The sequence below is a fragment of the Bufo bufo genome, chromosome 6, assembly GCF_905171765.1.
Source record: "Bufo bufo chromosome 6, aBufBuf1.1, whole genome shotgun sequence".
NCBI classification, from domain to species: Eukaryota; Metazoa; Chordata; class Amphibia; order Anura; family Bufonidae; genus Bufo; species Bufo bufo.
The window spans coordinates 270519984-270537249 of record NC_053394.1 but is presented as its reverse complement, the minus strand read 5'-3'; the positions used below and the strand labels follow the sequence as shown (position 1 = coordinate 270537249).

Sequence of the window (17266 nt, the reverse complement as noted above, 5' to 3'; positions counted from 1 at the left end):
AATTCCCAAAAAATCATGCTGCTGCTGGGGGGCAGGAACAACTACCTCTGCCCCCTGTAACTCAGCCTGCCGCTGGGGAGGGAGGATGCTGCTCTCCTCTCCCTGCATTTCACACTGCCTTCCCGGCATATCACCTTGCTGCTGGGGGGCAGGAACAACTACCTCTGCCCCCTGTAACTCAGCCTGCCGCTGGGGAGGGAGGACGCTGCTCTCCTGTCCCTGCACTTCACACTGCCTTCCCGGCATATCACTCTGCTGCTGGGGGGCAGGAACAACTACCTTTGCCCCCTGTAACTCATCCTTCCACTGGGAAATGGAGACTGGGCTCCCAATTCCCTGCAATTCACACTGCCGCTGGGGAATGGAGACTGGGTCCCCAATTCCCTGCTGGACACTCTGCCGCTGGGGAGAGGAGACTGAGCTCTCCCTGTCCCGCAACTGTAACTTCCGGTGGAGGTCCACCCAACGTGGCAGCTGACCGTCACCTTCTGCCGGTATAGTAGGGTCTTGAACACTAGACTCCTCACGAACTTCATGGATTTCTCAGCTGGATTGGGTCCGAAGAAGTTCAGCCGCAACCACATCATACGGTCAAATTCCTCAACAGAGTATCTGTACTCCACTGCTGGTTCCATCCTGGTGCTTTTAGGGTCGCTGTACTGAGACATGCGTTGCCCTTAAGTTGTAAAATCCAAAGAAATGGTGTCTCCTGTAGCTGTCCTTCTGGCTGTAGGAACGATCCCGCTGCTTGCCACCAATGTAACGGACCGTTTCAGCATACAAGGGGTTAAAATCCGTTTAGGCGATATGCCCCTTTCTGAGAGACAGGCACAGCTACTGCAGAACACCAAACCCCCGAACTGGATACAAACTAGCACTCCAAACTGGAACCTCACGAATAGCTGCTAGCAGACGAACAGGAATCAGCTTACACTCCTGGCAATCAGTCTCTAACAGCATACAGTGGATCCCCCCAATAACGAGACAAGGCTCCGTGTTGAGGGTCAAGCAGTGGTCTGAGGTGCTGGCACACCCAGCCTGGTTTTTATTACAGTTGTTGCAAATACAGGTCCGCCCACAGGGTTTTGAAATACAACCAATCAATATGTTACAACACATACAATGTAAGTACAGCACCCAATCGTTCACGCCCCTAGGGGACCAGAAGGGAGACTGCGACACAGGACAGATATGTAGAAATTCAGGATACACAGAGACAATACATCCCCACAATGCATCATGGTTTCCTCCTCTCTGCCCTGGAGACACCCGAGGAGTAATCCAATTATCTCTCAAGACAAAGGGAGATCACCAATACACATGTGGGGACAACAGAACAGAAATCACCATTTAAACATACAATGTCACAACCCTTTTCAATACACAGACATTTAACATCCCAAAATGGCACGAATTAGACCAGGAGTTCAAGTTAGTTCAAGTCCTTTGTGAACAAATGAGGCCTGGCTGATGAGAGGGCCCATAATCCTGGGGCAAGAGGCCAGCAGCCAGGCCCCTCCAAAACCCAGTGGCGAAGTTGGTTTCGCCACAATGTATACCTATAATAATACCATTCACTGTTCAACTGGATATACACCTTACTATCTCATGTTTGGACGACAAGGTAAACTACCTGCTGACCATACTTTGGACATACAAGTACCAGATGCCATCAATCCATTGCCAAAAACTGATTGCATGAGCGAACACCAAAGAGGTCTAGCTGATGTACAAGAAATTGTTCACCAACGCATGGAACATGCTCACAAAAAGCAGCAAAAGGATTATGATCAATCTGCCAAAGTGAAAGCCTCTTGAAATTGGTGATTATGTGTGGTTAAAGAACAACCATCGCACCAGAAAATTGTATAGTAAGTGGGAAAGAGTTCCCTACATCATTTCAGCTATCCCAAATCCAGCAACTGACACTTATGAGATCACCAGAGAAAACAAATCGCCTCAAATAGTAAACCGCAATCGCTTGAAATTGTGTAATAAGGAGAAAGATACTCCAGAAGGAATCCTTCCAGATGAGAGTGTTACAGTGCCTGAACTACCAGTTAAGTCTGTAGAGCCTATACAAACTGTTGAAAGACTAATGAAGGAAACAGATCACTAAAATGGTTCCTTACACCCTGGTTAAACATTGCTGTGCCTGCACCAGTGAGAACAGTGTCACATCAGCCAGAGGAACCACCTCAAGAAGAAGTTCCGGAAATGCAAGAGGTTCCAGAAGTACCAAGTTCCCCTGAGCCAAGGTCAGAAGAAGGACCAACACTTCGCAGATCCAGTCATATTACAAAGGGACAACTACCTGTTCGTTATAGGGAGTATTTACTTCAGAATCAATGCAGAGGCCTTCCAGACACTCCAGTCTAATGTGGATTACAATTTCGCTTCTTGATGAGACTACAGAGCTTGAGTAAGAGACTTCTTGACTCTGATTATTTGCTTTACTTAAAGGACTCTCTACAGTCTTATTTGTTTGTTGAGGCAGCGTTCAAGACTGTGCCCAGAAATGGACTCAAACACATCTGAGCCTCTGTGTTATTCTTCATCTTTACTTCCCCTATGCTCAGGGAACGGACTCATGCCCTGTGAGCCTCCTGATTTTCATCCATGTTCATCATTTCCCCATTATGGACTATCCTGGTTTGTTATTGTTCCGCTGTACCAGGTCAGCGCCCCTGTTCATCAGTCTTCAGAGAATAGAAACAACGCCCCTTTCCACTTGTTTATTACCAATTGTGATGTATAGCCTAATAATTTACAATTGTGCCTAACCAATTGCTTTTCAGATTTCAAGAAAAAGTAGTAATATGGGTTATGGTACTGTTCTATATGCCTGCAGGATTGTTCTCTTTTTGTATATTTCAGGAGACCTACATCTTCGTGTCGAGGCCGACACAGGTTAAACTAGAGGAGTATGCAGCGTCCCACTACCCTCGTGGGTACTGCAAAGTTGTCGTATTGTACTTTATAATGCCTTTTATATAGCCTGTTGTTAAACTGCTATATGTCCTTATGCATCATCCCTGCTAACAGGTGTATTTGCATTCATTTACACTGAGCTCACCACTAGGGGGAGATCACACCTCCCATATATATAGCTTAGCTCAGGCCTAGCCAGTTAGTTCTACTTCCTGTTGACACTAGAGTGGCAGTTGAACACAGACTAGCAGTGTATGCAGCCTGTTATCCTCATCCCTCAGCCATATCTCAGCCCAGAGCTGAAGTGCTTGATTCAATCTAGAATATTACAGAAAGGAGACCCCCAAAGGGTTATTGGACACATCTTCTGAGTGCCTTAGGACCTTTGGACTCCACCGTGAAGGATATATCAGCCTTTGGCGACTTCACAAGCCTGAACCAGGATTACCAGGACCATTCCTGAGCTCCACTACCAGTAAGGCTACAATCTCCGTATCTAATATATAGAGAGGGACCTACACCTGTCAGCAGAGGACTTGCAGTAGTAAAATCTCTGTACTGAGACTGTTTAATACATTGGATGTGTTGTTACCAAGAGTCATCTACAGTAAAGTTCCCTTTTGAGTTTCATCCTGCTTGCCTCAGACTCAAGTTCCTCTATTAACACTATAGTAAATGGTTGTGACTCGATATAAAAGGTACTGGCGTCACGACTACAAGGGACCTTGCCACTGGCACATTAATACAGACCACCAAGGGCACCTCAAACCACCATCTGGCTAGTGTCTCTTACACCAGAGTTTGCCCCCAGAATCCTTGTGCCGTTCTCCTCTTCACTTATGCGAGCCTGCCCAGGGACGACATAACCGTGAGTAACCAGAACTGTGTTTACCTCGGCCCACCTATTGCTCACACCGTGACCTCACACATAATTCCCCTGCAAGGTCTGGCATACCGCAGTGACAGAGTAGGGAGGTGGCAGCAGCATAAGGAGACCACAGAGTGGCAAGGTGACATACTGAGAAGGTGGCAGCAGCATCAGGAGACCACAGAGTGATCAGGTGACAAAGTGGGGAGGTGGGTGGCAATACGAGTACCAGCTGAAGATGGTGAGTAAAAGAAGGAGCACTTGGATGTGTGGCATCAGGTGGGTGGCAGCATCAGAACAGTAGCTGAGGCAGGTATCAGAAGAAACCAGTCTCTTTTGTCAAAGAGTTGGTGTGGCACCATGGATGATCTAGTCTGATGCATCAGGAATTGGGTGAAAATCCTGGCTGATCCACGCCTGATTCATCTTGACATAGATCAGTCTCTCCACATTTTGGGTAGACAGTCGAGTTCTTCTTGGGGTAACTATGGCCCCCGCTGCACTAAACACCCGCTCTGATGCCACACTACTGACTGGGCAGGACAGCTTTTCCAGGGCAAACTCTGCTAGTTGCGGCCACAAATCCAGTTTGGCTGCCCAGTAGTCCAGCGGATCTTCAATGTGGGGTGGCAGGGTACTGTCCAAGTATGCCACCACCTTCAGGTCCTGCTCCAGGTCTAGCTGCTGCTGTGAGTAGTTTCTTCACTAGGCGGGTGAAGAAAGCTGCTTATTAGAGACTCTAGGCTCAGTCTACTGCTGATGGAGCTGGTACTGTCCCTGCCTCCCCACCTTGCCACAGCAGCCATGGCAGAGGAACGTGAGCGCAAAGGGCCCCCCTGGTCAGACCTGCGAGAGGATGGAGGATGGTGCAGATAGGTAGGCCAACTCACTACATAGGATGTCTCTATAGTAGTTCAGTTCCTCCTCCCTCTCAGCGGGTGTAAAAAAGGCCCCCATTTTGGATAGGTAGCGAGGGTCCAACAAGGTGGAGAGCCAGAAGTCATCCCTCTGTCGAATGGTTACAATTCGGCTGTCACTACGCAAGCAAGAGAGCATGCATCGGACCATTTGTGCAAGTGACTCAAGGGGATCCCTGCCTCTATCTCCACTGCATACTGCCACGGTGTGTCTGGGTCTTCTGCTTCGTCTTCTTTATCACCATGTAGCTCCTCTGACTGCTCCTGCTCCTCCTCTCCTGTCACCTGTGTGTAAAAACCACCCATTTCGCTACACATTGCTTGTGCTCCAATGTCCTCCTCCTCCTCCAGTTCAGCCACCACAGGGCTCATGTGGCCGTGAGATCTAGGCACCACGTCTCCAGTCCCCTGACCAGCCAGATTTACCAGCATCTGTTCCAGGACAATGGAATGACGTTGTTCATCCCGTAGTCCTGGCGACTGACAAATAACTTGGCCTCCTCAAAGGGCCTGAGCAAACTGCAGATGTCACACATGAGCTGCCACTGGCTGACATCAAAGTTACACAGGGGAGTACTCCTGTCCGCTTGGATCCTCAAGAAATAGTTTATGGCCTTTCCCTGTTCATACAATCGGTCCAACATATGGAGGGTGGAATTCCAACGGGTGGAAACATCGCATATCAGCCTATGTTGGGGGATGCCGTTCTGCCGCTTCAGCTCAAGGAGGGTATGCTTTGCAGTGTACGAGTGGCTGAATTGCATGCAAAGTTTCCTGGCCATTTTTAGGATGTCTTGCAGATGGGTGGAAGACTTCAGGAACCGCTTGACAACCATATTGAACATGTGTGCCATGCAGGGCGCATGGCTTAGCCCTCCTTGACGCAGCGCCGACACCATGTTCTTCCCATTGTTACTCACCATGGTTCCCATTTTCAGTTGTCGAGGAGAAAGCCAGGATTCGATTTCTTGATGAAAAACACGTAGCAGTTCCTCCCCTGTGTGACTCTGTACGCCCAGGCAAACGAGGTGCAGAACAGCGTGACACCACCGTGCCCTGCACACGTGGTATGCTAGAGGGGCACTGTGAATTGTCCCTGCGTTGGAGGCTGAGGACACTGTGGAGGACGAGGAGACAGAGGCGGACATTGTCGCAGGATCAACGGCGAGACAAAGTGGAGGCAGAAATGGCGTCACCTGGCCAAGTTGCTGGTGTGGCTGTGCAGGAACCACATTCACCCAGTGGGCCGTAAAGGACATGTATTGTCCCTGACCGTAGTTACAGCTCCACACGTCGGCGCTGCCGTGCACTTTGGCATACACTGATAGGCTCAAAGACTGGCCCACCGTCTGTTCTTCATGTGTGTGCAGGGCTGGTACTGCCTTTGTGGCAAAGAAATGACAGCTTGGGATTATCCACTTCGGCTCGGCGCAAGCCATCAGTTCTCTGAAAGGTGCAGAGTCCACCACTTGGAAAGGGAGGGACTGCAGCACCAGCAACTTGGACAGGAGCACATTCAGCTTCTGCGCCATTGGATGAGTGAGAGCATACTGTTGTCTCTTAGCAATCGCTCCGGTGATTAATTGCTGATGGAATGACTAACGAGGAGTAGGAGGAGGAGGAGCAGGAGCATCAGGCCCAGCAGATGAAGGGAAGGACATACAGCTCCCTTTGACTGAGGTGGTGGAGCCTTGACTGACTGAAACCAGGCGCCTGCGATTGGGTGATGCAGTGCTTGCTGCGGCAGGCTGGACCACCATATCGGAGCCACGGTTCTCCCAGGCCAATTTATGATGATGCTGCATATGGTGACGCAGGGCCGTGGTGCCAACATTGGCTCCCTGGCTATGCTTTACCTTCTGCCCACAGATTTTACATATGGCCATGTTCATCTCCTCCGGCGGCTTAACAAAAAACTGACACACCACCGAGTAGGGGATTTTACCCCCAACACTATGCACTGACTGACTGCTACCACCGCTGCCTCCGTGAACCCTGCACTGCTGTTCCTGGGCAGGAAGGCTCCTGCGAAGCGGGTGGTCTACCCTGGGCATGTTTGGCTACCGACCTCCCACTGCTGCCACCCTGCTGACTCCAGACCACGCTAGCGACTTGCTGGCTCCACCGCTGCCTCACAGGCAAACTGCCACCCTCTTCTCCCGATAATGAAGCCCCTTCGTCACCCGGCTCCCAAGTGCGATCAGCTACTGTACATTATCATAATCGAGGACAGTCTGCACTTCACTGATGTCCTCCTCAACCGTCTCTAGGTCAGAAGCTGACCGCTCGCAACATCAGCTCCCACGCCACTCTCCTCATCACTACTTGCCCGCCTAGTGGAGGAAGCGGCGGATGTCTCCTCCACATCCTGGCTTGCCAGTAGCTGCTGACTGTCTTCTAGTAGCTCGTCCTCACTGTATAGTGGAGCTGTGCCCACAGCATACAATACTTCTCTGGCTGACGGAACAGAAAAGGAAAGAGGCAGGTTGAGGACAGGTGAGGGCACAGTGCCTCCTCCCGGGCCATGGCAACTAAGGGTTGTGTTTGACGAACCCACCGACTCTTGACTGGGGGTGTCTGATGTCACTTGCGACGAAGTCAAAGATCGAGTCAACCATTCAAGAAACGCTGGGTTGCTGGTCAAGACATGACCACTAGCTGACACTGGGAGCTCAGGCCTCTCGAAGTGAACCCTGCTGCCACGGCCCCTTACTCTGCTGCGACCTATGCCTGCGTCAGAAACATTTAGGCCTCTGACACTCCCTTGTGCAGGGCCTGGCACTTCTCAGTCTGACAGACTGTTAGATCAAATAAATAAATAAAAAGGAAATTAAAACACCCCAAAAAAGTCTGTAATTTTCTCACTTCACCACATCAATAAGCCCTTTTTTCCTACTAATAAACACAAAATAAGGCTTCAGAACATATAACTGCACCGCTGAACGGCAAATATATTTTAAAAACTTTTACCAATAATACACGCCAAAAAGGGCATTAGAACATATAACTGCACTGCTGAACGGCAAATATATTTTTCTTTTGCCACTAATAAACGACAAAAAGGGCTTTAGAACATATAACTGCACCGCTGAATGGTAAATATATTTTACTTTTGCCACTAATACATGACAAAAAGGGCTTTAGAACATATAACTGCACTGCTGAACGGCAAATATATTTTTCTTTTGACTTATATTTTTCTTTAGTTGACTATATCTGTGTTTAATTCGCTATGCGATTATATTATTTTTTTCTTTTTTTTATAAATAGAATAATTATAATTATCAAGTATTATAATTATTCTATTTATTAAAAAAAGCAGTAATATAATCGCATATCGAATTAAACTTACCTGTCTCTATAGTCAACTTTCCTATTTGAAATGATTGCTAGAATTAGCGAAGTTGACGAATAGGTAGCTAAAACGAAGATGGAGAATACTTCGTTATGAGGAATATGACGAATACATTCGTCATATTCTACCAAGCCAACCATAGTAAACCAGCTCCAAGTTGAAATCGCACTTCGATTATTATAACTTGAATTAATCGAATTGCGATTTCAACTTAGTACTGCTATATTCCATATTAGGCTAGAATTAACGAATATGGAATATAGCAGTGCTAAGTTGAAATCACAATTCGATTATTATAACTTGAATTAATCGCATTGCTATTTCAACTTGGACTTGGTTTACTAAGGTTGGCTTGGTAGAATTAGCGAATATGACGAATGTATTCGTCATATTCCTCAAAACGAAGATAAAAAAGTATTCTCCATCTTCGTTTTTAGCTACCTATTCGTCAACTTCGCTAATTCTAGCAATCAAATAGGAAGGTTGACTATAGAGACAGCTGTGTTTAATTTGCTATGCGATTATATTACTTTTTTTTATTTTTATAAATAGAATCATTATAATAATCAAGTATTTAACTATTCAATCTTTTATAAAAAAAAGCTAAGTAATATAATCGCATAGCGAATTAAACTTAGCTGTCTTTATAGTCAACTTTCCTATTTGATTGCTAGAATTAGCGAAGTTGACGAATAGGTAGCTAAAAATTAAGATGGAGATTAGTTTGTTATCTTCGTTTTGAGGAATATGACGAATACATTCGTCATATTCGTCATCTTCGCTAATTCTAGATATCAAACAAACAATAGGAGAGTAGCTTAAGTTAAAATCGCAATACGCGATTATTTAAATCGCATATTAATCGCGATAACTAGAATAATGACGAATATTCGATTTCGACGAATATAAAATGAATATTGTATCGAATATTCGCGAATTTCGTCGAAATCGAATATGGCACCTGCCGCTCATCACTATTCTACATGCAACAGAAGGCTTTAGAACATATAACTGCACGACTGAACGGCAAATATATTTTACTTTTGCCACTAATACACGACAAAAAGGGCTTTAGAACATATAACTGTACCACTGAACGGCAAATATATTTTACTTTTGCCATACACGCCAAAAAGGGCTTTAGAACATATAACTGCACCACTGAACGGCAAATATATTTTTACTTTTGCCACTAATACATGCCAAAAAGGGCTTTAGAACATATAACTACACCGCTGAATGGCAAATATATTTTTCTTTTGCCACTATTACACAACAAAAAGGGCTTTAGAACATATAACTGCACCACTGAACGGCAAATAGGCCCTTATTTTTTTCCACTTCTATATGCAACAGAAGGCTTTAGAACATATAACTGCACGACTGAACGGCAAATATATTTTACTTTTGCCACTAATACACGACAAAAAGGGCTTTAGAACATATAACTGCACCACTGAAGAGCAAATATATTTTACTTTTGCGATGAAAAGAAAAAGAAAACAAAACGAGCGGCACTCACCGTTGATAGGCAGGTAACTTTATTCCATGGCAGGAGGGGGGGGCAAGGGTTGCAGATACAGCAGCAAGTAAGCAACAGCCGTTTCGCGCGTGTATGCGCTTCTTCTGGCTTTATTTTACTTTTGCCATACACGCCAAAAAGGGCTTTAGAACATATAACTGCACCGCTGAACGACAAATAGGCCCTTATTTTTTCCACTTATACACGCCACAAAATGCTTTAGAACATATAACTGCACCGCACAAGGGCAAATAAGACATAGAAATATTTCCTTGTAATAAATGCTGTTAATGGCTGTATCAAACAGCACTGGCATCCCAATAAGGCCTCATGCACACGACAGTTGTTTTTTGCGTCCGCAAATTGTGCGTCCGCTAAAAAAAACGGATGCGGCATCCGTTTTTTTGGGAGGATCCGTTTTTTTTTCACAGATCCCTTGTAATAAATGCCTATCCTTGTCCGCAAATGTGAAAAAAGTAGGACATGTACTATTTTTTTTGCTGAAGGGAAACACGGACAACGGACGCGGAACACAAACGGATGAACTATCAGCATTTTTTGGCTGACCCATTGAAATGAATGGGTCCCCATCCTATCCGCAAAAAAAACGGAACGGAGGCTGAGAAAAAAAACTGTCGTGTGCATGAGGCCTAACCAGAACGGTTTGCTGGAATTACAGAGCTGTATAATGGCATTTGGATCCCCAGTCAGTGCAGCAAGGTGTAATAGGATTGTTCCTATTAGCCAGGCTGTAACCTCCCCTACTGAACCCTGTTCTACATAAATGCTGTGGAATGATTCCTCCCTATCCTTAACCTACACCTTGAATAATCTTTCCCTGCACTTGTAACTTGTTTTTTTAGCACAATGAAGTTTTTCCTAGCACTGTCCCTAGCGCCTGCTGACGTTTCTCCCTGCACTAAGTACACTGGAAAATGGCAGAATCCAAGATGTCTGAGGCTATTTAAAGGGCTGTGACATCACAGGGCTGGCTGGCTGCTGTTTGGCTGCATGCATGACATTTATAGGTGATCCTGCCTTCCCAGAGTTTCTTTCTCTATGTCGTCACACGTGCAGCAGCCATTTTAGGGGAAAATGTGATTCATTGCCACAAAGCGTGAGTAAATTCGGATTCGGTGCAAATCAAATTTTTCTTGAAATTCGGATTGAATTCCACTTCATCAACTTCAATACGCTCATCTCTTCTCATGGGGTGCCTAGGGTTCTCCCATTGACTTCCATTGTGCTCGGATGTCACACGCCTAACAGGATCATGATCCTGTGGCTGAAGCCATACAGTAGAAAAAGTCAGGGAAGCAGAAAGCCATGGTGTCCCATCATATAGTGAGTAGTGTAGATCGCGAATATTCAAATCGCGAATATCGACATTTCGAGAATTTGCGAAGATGTAGAATATAGTGCTTTATATTCGTATTCGCGAATATTTTAGATTTTTTTTTCATCTGAACCCATGATCACTCCCTGCTTCTTGCTTGTGGGCTAATAAAAAGGCTTCAATGTCTTGGTCTCAGCTTAGCAACATCCATAGTAACCAAAAGGAAAGTTGCCTACTCCTTACTATATAAGAACCTCCCCCAGCAGCCATTTTCTGCAGTTTTTTGCAGTTCTGAGAGAGACAGCAGTGTCATTGCTGTGCTCTGTGTTTTCCACTAATTACATTAGATAGTTAGTTAGTCTCTTATATATATAATACAGATAGTTAGTGGGAGATAGTCAGTGTAGGTTATATCCTGATATAGTGTAGCTGTCCATACATACATGCTACAGGCATAGTGCTGTGATGTCACAAGTTCACAACAATACTTAAAGGAATTCTGTCATCTCGTTTTAGCTTATAGAGCTGCGGACATGCACGGCTAGATCGCCGCTAGCATGTCTGCAATATACCTGTCCCATAAAGCGGTGTCCTTTTATTGTGTTTAAAAAATGATTTTAGAGATATGCAAATGAGCCTTGTAAGGTGCCCAAGGGGCTGTACTAACCTTCTTCGTGCCCAGCCACGCCCCCTCCCCCCTGTGAAGGAACCCAGCACCGCCTGAGTCCTCCGAATCTCCTCCTTTCTTCACAGTTTGATTGCCGTAATCTCGCGATGCGCAGTGCCGGTATAGTGTTCCTTCCCTGTGCTTGCATCAGCCTCAGGGAAAGAACTGCGCATGCGTGAGCTTGCGAATCGCGAGATTACGGCAATCTAACTGTCATTGCTGAAAAAACTGGTATGCATATACAGCAGAAGTCATCAGGCTGTAATTGACTGCAAAGGATTTGCAACCAAGTATTAAAAAGTGAAAGTTTGATTTCTGATTATTATTCTGTCCCTTAACAAGTGGGAGGCACATATGCAAACTGTTGTAATTCCTACACCGTTCACCTGATTTGGATGTAAATACCCTCAAATTAAAGCTGACAGTCTGCAGTTAAAGCACATCTTGTTCGTTTCATTTCAAATCCATTGTGGTGGTGTATAGAGCCAAAAATGTTAGAATTGTGTCCATGTCCCAATATTTATGGACCTGACTGTATGTACGTACATGTAAGCATACTGTATAACCCATATTGAATGCTAGAAGAAATAATCCTCAACTCACCTAGATGGTGTCCTCCACTGTTCACCATGTCATTAACCCTTCTTGCTACTTTAGCTACAGCTTCTGCCATTCTTTTTGCATTCAGTCTCAGCTGTTCTTCCAGCGCTTACCTGCGGTGATTGAATAATGGTTGTATTTAGTATTGTGTAAAAACGCTATACAAAATGACACAAAATATTAACAGTAAACAATTCCAGACATGGTCCTGTGATGCACCCCTTTCCCTCATATTTGTCAGGATCATCTGACAATCTATGGCTGGGTTCACATCACGTTCTGAGCCTTCCATCAGTGTACATCTGGAGTACTTAAAACGCATATCTCTGACGGAAGGCTCAAACATATCCCACTGTATAGGCATAGACCCCCTCTATATCACTGTAGTGCATTCACTACTTTCCCTTCCCACTGAATTCGTTTGCAGACTTTAACCCCATAAGCAGCACAGCCTCAGGGGATGAGGCAGAGCCTCCAGCTGTGCTGCTTATGGTGGAAGGGGTTAAAATGGTCACAGAAGCTCTCTGAAGCATCAGTTTAACGGAGACTAGTGACCAGTGACCACCAGATGCCATACATCACCCTATTATAGCCTCCGTTAAACTGGTCATTTTCTTCACAGTACACTGCAGGATGGAACAGCGCAGTCCACTACGGTATTCCGCACAGTTTTTTTTGCAGTACACTGACTTATACCAGTCAGACAGATGTCAAATAATTACTCTTTTGACCGGTGTCTGACTAATGGTGCCCTATTCAAGCGTTCAGCGTGTATGTCTGGAGGTTTCCTGATGTACATTCTAAACGAAAGGGAAAGATGAGATTGAACCCAGCCTTATTTGTGTTATGAAGCCGGACGTTGGAGGAAAACAGATCAAGCATGTTCGATTTCATCATGTCACTCCTTTATTCTAATGCAGGCATGCTCAACCTGCGGCCCTCCAGCTGTTGCAAAACTACAACTCCCAGCATGCCCGAACAGCTTTTTACCGGTGCACTTTGACTGTAGCTTTCACTCCTGTTCACGGCTTTCCAGCGACACGAGTATGGCCTGGTGCGCATGGCAGTCTGACGGCCAGCTGGCTTCCCTTGGTCTCCAAGGAGATTGGACGTTGGTGACGTCAGTCCATGCCGTTCGCGACATGTGACTGCCCTTACTCAGGGAAAGGGCGGAAGCGGATATGATGCGGCCGGTTCCGATTGGTCATGCGCCGCAGGGAGCCATTATTCGTCGCATTTATCACATGACTGTGAATGAGACTTCTCATAGGACACACCACTCCTTAAAAACTGATCATCTAGCCCCATTAAAACCACTCCTCCTGAGGAAGCAGAACGGCGAAACGTACGTCGAGGAGATAGTGTCCACCTGTCCTGACTCTAACTGGTATGATCATTGCTTTACATCTTGAGCGACCTTTTCAGATATCTGTTTATGACTTTACCTTCATTTATGTTTTTCAAAGAGTGTGGCGTGCTGTCAGCACATTGAGAAATTTCCAGAGGGTGGTTCTCTCTTTTTACTCAGTGTGTCATATGCCTACTATACCTCACTCTCCGTCCAGCATTCTTTCATAGATTCATTACCCTTAGAGATACATATATTCAGGTCAGGCGGTGCTTCAAATTGGACATATTCACTATATGCTCATTATTTTGTTATTTTATAGTATCATGTTTGACTTGTGATTTTTTTGAATAAAGATTATATATTTTTACCTATGGGACGTGAATCTACTCTCTTTTGTGTGGTATATATTACAGATATCAGCCTACAGCAGGGCATTTTGGGAATTGTAGTTTTATAACAGCTGGAGGGCCGCAGGTTGAGCATGCCTGGCCTAATGCAAGATAAACCACTGCTAGAGGTGTCCAGTGTGCCTGTTTCTAGGGAGGAAATAACTGTTGGCCATACATGCCCACGATAAGTCTTAGTCCTGAATGAGCAGGAATTTGAATGAATGAATGAATGTATTTTAAAGAGTAACTACACTTTTTTTTTTTTTTTGGCATGTCATAGAGACATCAGAAGTGTTGATCAGCGGGGTTCCCAGCTCTGAGACCCCACCGATCTCTAGTACAAGGGGTCAGAAACGCTCATCCAAATTCTGCCCTCGTTCTAGTGATCAGTGGGGGTCTCATAGCTGGGACCCCCGCTGATCAACTCTTCTGATATGTCCCTATGACATGAAAACTTGTAAAAAAAAAAAAAAAAAAAAGTGTAGTTACTCTTTAAATTATGCTGAATATTTTATTTCCATATACCAGTCTGCGTACTTCATTATGCTCCATCACTTGTTACCTGCAGATCAGATACCAGGTTCAATGCGACGGGTTGACTTTAAAGGGGTTATCCCATGAGTAATGTAAAAAATTCAAATCAGACATCATAGAGCACATATAGAACTGGCCCTGTACGTCACATGGATCCAGAGATTTCCCCATTCATTGCTCTGCTATTTTATATCAAACTGGCAGCTCAATGGAAGTGTCTTTTCTGTTGCATCTCAGGGGGTGTTGAAGGATGAATCTGAGCATGTGCGGCCTTCACAGTGGGTCAGATAAAGAAATAAGAAAAAAAACATACAGCAGATGGCGCTATACAGATACATTTTATTGAATAATTCATTGGCTATAATACATTTTTCATTACATACAATTAGAAAAGTGTTTAGATCCAGGTGCTTTTTTTTCCGTGGGACAAACCCTTTAATTATTGTATCCATTACTGTACCTCGCTATGACAAGAGGCAGATATGTCACTTTAAATAAAATAAATATATGCTGGCCATGTGCGCCGGCCATGTGGGGTCCGCAAAATGCGGAATGCACAAGGCCAGTATCCGTGTTTTGCGGATCCGTAATTTGCGGACCGCAAAACACTTATGGTCGTGTGAATGCACCTAAACTGAGAAGATAGCAGAGAAGTCAACATGGCGATACTAATACTGTAGAAAAGTTAGACAGTGCAAACGTAGTGACCTCGAGCAGGGGTACTGTGAAGTCCGGACATATGTGGACATTTAACCCCGTTTCCCATATGCAAAGTTATAAACTTCTTACTTTATTTCACTTGAAAGGGTTAACTTGCACTGTTTAATACTGTTTAACTGCATTTTATATGTATGTTGTGATATACAGTATCTCACAAAAGTGAGTACACCCCTCACATTTTTGTAAATATTTTATTATATCTTTTCATGGGACAACACTGAAGATATGACACTTTGATACAATGTAAAGTAGTCAGTGTACAGCTTGTATAATAGTGTAAATTTTGTGTGCCCTCAAAGTAACTCAACACACAGCCATTAATGTCTAAACCTCTGGCAACAAAAGTGAGTACACCCCTAAGTGAAAATTGCCAAATTGTGCCCAATTAGCCATTTTACCTCCCTGGTGTCATGTGACTTGTTAGTGTCACATGGTCTCAGGCGTGAATGGGGAGCTGGTGTGTTAAATTTGGTGTTATCGCTCTCACACTCTCATACTAGTCACCGGAAATTCAACATGGCACCTCATGGCAATAAACTCTGAGGATCTGAAAAAAAGAATTGTTTCTCTACATAAAGATTGCTTAGCCTATAACAAGATTGCCAACACCCAGAAACTGAGCTCCAGCACGGTGGCCAAGACCATACAGCGGTTTAATAAGACAGGTTCCACTAAGAACAGGCCTTGCCATGGTCGACCAAATAAGTTGAGTGCACATGCTCAGCGTTATATCCAGAGGTTGTCTTATCAAAATAGTTGTAGGAGTGCTGCCAGCATTGCTGCAGAGGTCAAAGGGGTGGGGGGTCAGCCTGTAAGTGCCCAGACCACAGGCCGCACACTGCATAAAATTGGTCTGCATGGCTGTCCTCCCAGAAGGAAGATGATGCACAAGAAAGCCCACAAACAGTTTACTGAAGATAAGCAGACTAAGGACATGGATTACTGGAACCATGTTCTGTAGTCTAATGAGACCAAGATAACCTTATTTTGTTCAGATGGTGTCAAGCGTGTGTGGCGGCGACCAGGTTAGGAGTACAAATACAATTGTGTCTTGCCTATATTCAAGAATGGTGGTGGGAGTGTCACGGTACATGCATGAGTGCTGCCGGCTGTGGGGAAATACAATTTGATGAGGGGACCATGGATGCCAACATGTACTGTGACATACTGAAGCAGAGCATGATCCCCTCCCTTCAGAAACTAGGCTGCAGTGAAGTATTCCAACATGATAACGACCCCAAACATACCTCCAAGACGACCACTGCCTTGCTAAAGAAACTGAAGGCAAAGGTGCTGGGCCAAGCATGTCTCCAGACCTAAACCCTACTGAGCATCTGTGGGGCATTCTCAAATGGAAGATGGAGGAGCTCAAGGTCTCTAACATTCACCAGCTCCGTGTTGTCATCATGGAGGAGTGGAAGAGGATTCCAGTGGCAACCTGTGAGCTCTAGTGAACTCAATGCCCAAGAGAGTTAAGGCAGAGCTGGAAAATATGGTGGCCACACAAAATATTGACACTGTGGCCAGAATTTGGCCATTTTCACTCAGGGGTGTACTCATTTTTGTTGCCAGTGGTTTAGACATTAATAGCTGTGTGTTGAGTTATTTTGAGGGCACACCAAATTTACACTGTTATACAAGCTGTACACTGACTACTTTACATTTTATCAAAGTTTCATATCTTCAGTGTTGTCCCATGAAAAGATATAATAAAATATTGACAAAAATTTGAGGGGTGCACTTTTTTTGTGAGATAATGTATATCCTCTTCATTTGCATTGTATGTGTGAGGCTCTGTGGAAAGGGTTAATGAATACTGAAAGACTTTTGTGACTTTGAATGAGAAGCTGGTAATTTTCCACAGTTGCCATAGGGTTTAAAGAAGAACATGTTTTGGGGGAAAAAGCCAGACAGAAAACTAGACAGACTGACCTTTTGAATGGTTTGGCTCTGTTGTTGTATCTGAAAACCTGTTTGTGTCTGTAAAAAATACTGTGTAATTGCCATTGAGTATCATTGACTCTCTAATATAACTCTATGACAGACGGGAATGGTAACTTTGTATCTGTTTCTGCA

General features: G+C 44.8%; 1 protein-coding gene across 3 annotated transcripts in view; it reads right to left on the bottom strand.

Moving 5' to 3' along the window:
* LRRC20 (leucine rich repeat containing 20) overlaps window positions 1-17266 on the bottom strand; it is an 801757-nt gene that overhangs the window by 754907 nt on the left and 29584 nt on the right. For 2 of the 3 annotated variants that reach the window (XM_040434914.1, XM_040434911.1), the window contains exon 1: window positions 12200-12311. In XM_040434914.1, the coding sequence (XP_040290848.1) occupies window positions 12200-12269 (70 nt within the window). In that variant the 5' untranslated portion in view covers window positions 12270-12311. Of the gene's footprint in view, window positions 1-12199; window positions 12312-17266 lie in introns of those variants that run through there. The other variant, XM_040434913.1, reaches the window with a different exon arrangement.